We start from the raw sequence: 2,192 nt of genomic DNA, 5'->3' as shown, positions 1-2,192 counted from the left end.
CTGAGGCATATCATATCATATCATATGTTTCTGTCACTTTTTTTGGTCGTTTTCTACTTTTTTATTAAGATGACATTATAATATGCGTATATCAATAAAATTGAAATAAAGACTGATCGCATGATAGATAGCCCCCACAGTGCCCCCCACATTGTACGGCACCAAACGCCCAAGCCACCTTAAAAAGTTCATAAGGACTATCGGAAGTCAGGTCAATTCGAGCCAAATCCGATTTATCATTTGTGTTTTTTGCATCACGTGTGCCCTTTAAATAATTTTATAAAAGCACTTATTAAAATGCACTATTTAAAAAGATTCCAAATAATTGTCAATTTCAAATTATTTGTAATATTTTAGGGTATTTTTAAATATTCAAAGGAATTTCTAAAAGATTTTAATAATATAAAGGGATTTAAAAGGATTCTAGGGCATTTAAAAAGATTCCAAATTATTTTTAATTTAAAATTATTTTTAAGAGTTTAGGGTATTTTCAAGTATTCAAAAGAATTTTCTAAATATTTCAATCAATCAAAAGGATTTCAATGATCTTAGGGGGTTTTAAAGCATTTCAAGAAATTTCGAATCTCTTTGAATAATTGGAAGGGATTTAATAGGATTCTAGGGTATGTAAAAAGATGACAAATAATGTTAAATTTTAAATTATTTTCAAGATGTTAGGGTATTTTCAAATATAACAAGGAATTGCATGGAAATGCAAGGAAATGCATGGAATTGCAAGGAAAATGCATTTTCGGTTTCGAAAATAATTTTTTTTAATTACCCTAAAAAATATTTTAAAAATTAAAAAACTTACTTCGATACAGTGGCAAGGCATAATGCATTTGGATTGCTAGTAGAAAATTTTCGTGCTTCCTCGTGCCATTCCTTAAAAAGTTCATAAGGACTATCGGAAGTCAGGTCAATTCGAGCCAAATCCGATTTATCATTTGTGTTTTTTGCATCACGTGTGCCCTTTAAATAATTTTATAAAAGCACTTATTAAAATGAAAATGAGATTATTTTATTATTTCTAAGAACAGAACAAAAATAAAGATGTCATTAATTTATTAATTAACATTAAAAATGTGAATAAAGGTGCAAAAATATATAGTTAACATAAAATTATCGGTATCATATTTTTAACTCCCTTTGATGTTCTTTTTAGTTATTGGATAAGAGAGGATATTTTAATTGTAAACGATTTTTTAATAATTGGAGTAACAAAAAAATTAACGGTGCCGGAAATAAGATTTCTAAAAAAATTTAAAGAGATTTAGGGTTTATCTTAAAATTTTCATTTTCATTTTCAAGGATTTTAAAATACTTTGGAACCTGGATTGAATATAATTCGAGCTTCGCCTGCAATTGGCCTTGAAGTGGATACCCGCGCTCTACCTCTTTATCCACGCTCCTGGTGTTTCACGCTTGATTGGTATATCCAGGTCTGAGTGTATATCAAAAAAGAATTTGGAAGAGTTTAAGACATTTTTTTTTTAATTTTTAAGAATGATCATTTTTTTAAGGAAAACTGGATTATTTTTAATGATATTTAAAAATTTTAGGAGTTTTGAAAATATTCGTAAATAATTTAAATCTTGAGAGTTTCAAGAAATATAAAGCAAAATGTAGATTATTAGAGATTTCTAAAAAAATAAGCTTTTTAAGAGAATTTAAAAGTATCAATTAAATCAACAACAATTTTGTTAGATTCCTGATAAAATTCAAATGTTTTGATTTATTGTAAAGAATAAATTTTAGAAGAAAATTGAAAAGAAAAATTAATTTGAAATGATTTCCTAATACTTCAAAGAATTTAAAAGACTTTAGAGCAAAAATCTCAGGAAAAACGTAATTATTTACAAATTTTTGGTTGAAAAATTAATTTTTAGAGAATTTTTTAAAAGACATAAAAAAACTTCAAAGGACTTTAAAAATGGTCAAAATAGAATATGGAAGATTATAATGCAACCTTTTTTTAAATTTTGCAGTAATAAAAAAAATTTGAATCATTTTTGGAGATATTAGGACTGTTTATAAGGTTTGAAAAGATTTGAAAATTTAAATGATTAGAAATGAAAATATTTCTTAAAATTTTTGCGACAAATGAAAAAGATTTTTTATTTTTTGAAAAAAGTGTAGAAGATTTAAAAGCAAAAATGTTTAATTTTGCAATATTACGCAAATTAAAAAAA

General features: G+C 25.5%; 1 protein-coding gene across 2 annotated transcripts in view; it reads right to left on the bottom strand.

Moving 5' to 3' along the window:
• Positions 1–2,192, bottom strand: part of LOC117174707 (pyridoxine/pyridoxamine 5'-phosphate oxidase-like) — a 13,205-nt gene that overhangs the window by 4,994 nt on the left and 6,019 nt on the right. For both annotated transcript variants that reach the window (XM_033364015.1, XM_033364014.1), the window contains exon 2: positions 815–972. In XM_033364015.1, the coding sequence (XP_033219906.1) occupies positions 815–972 (158 nt within the window). The remainder of the gene's footprint in view (positions 1–814; positions 973–2,192) is intronic.

This window comes from Belonocnema kinseyi, chromosome 6 (assembly GCF_010883055.1).
Source record: "Belonocnema kinseyi isolate 2016_QV_RU_SX_M_011 chromosome 6, B_treatae_v1, whole genome shotgun sequence".
Classification (NCBI taxonomy): domain Eukaryota; kingdom Metazoa; phylum Arthropoda; class Insecta; order Hymenoptera; family Cynipidae; genus Belonocnema; species Belonocnema kinseyi.
Note: the sequence above shows the minus strand (reverse complement) of the source record. Positions and strands in the feature narration are given on the sequence as shown.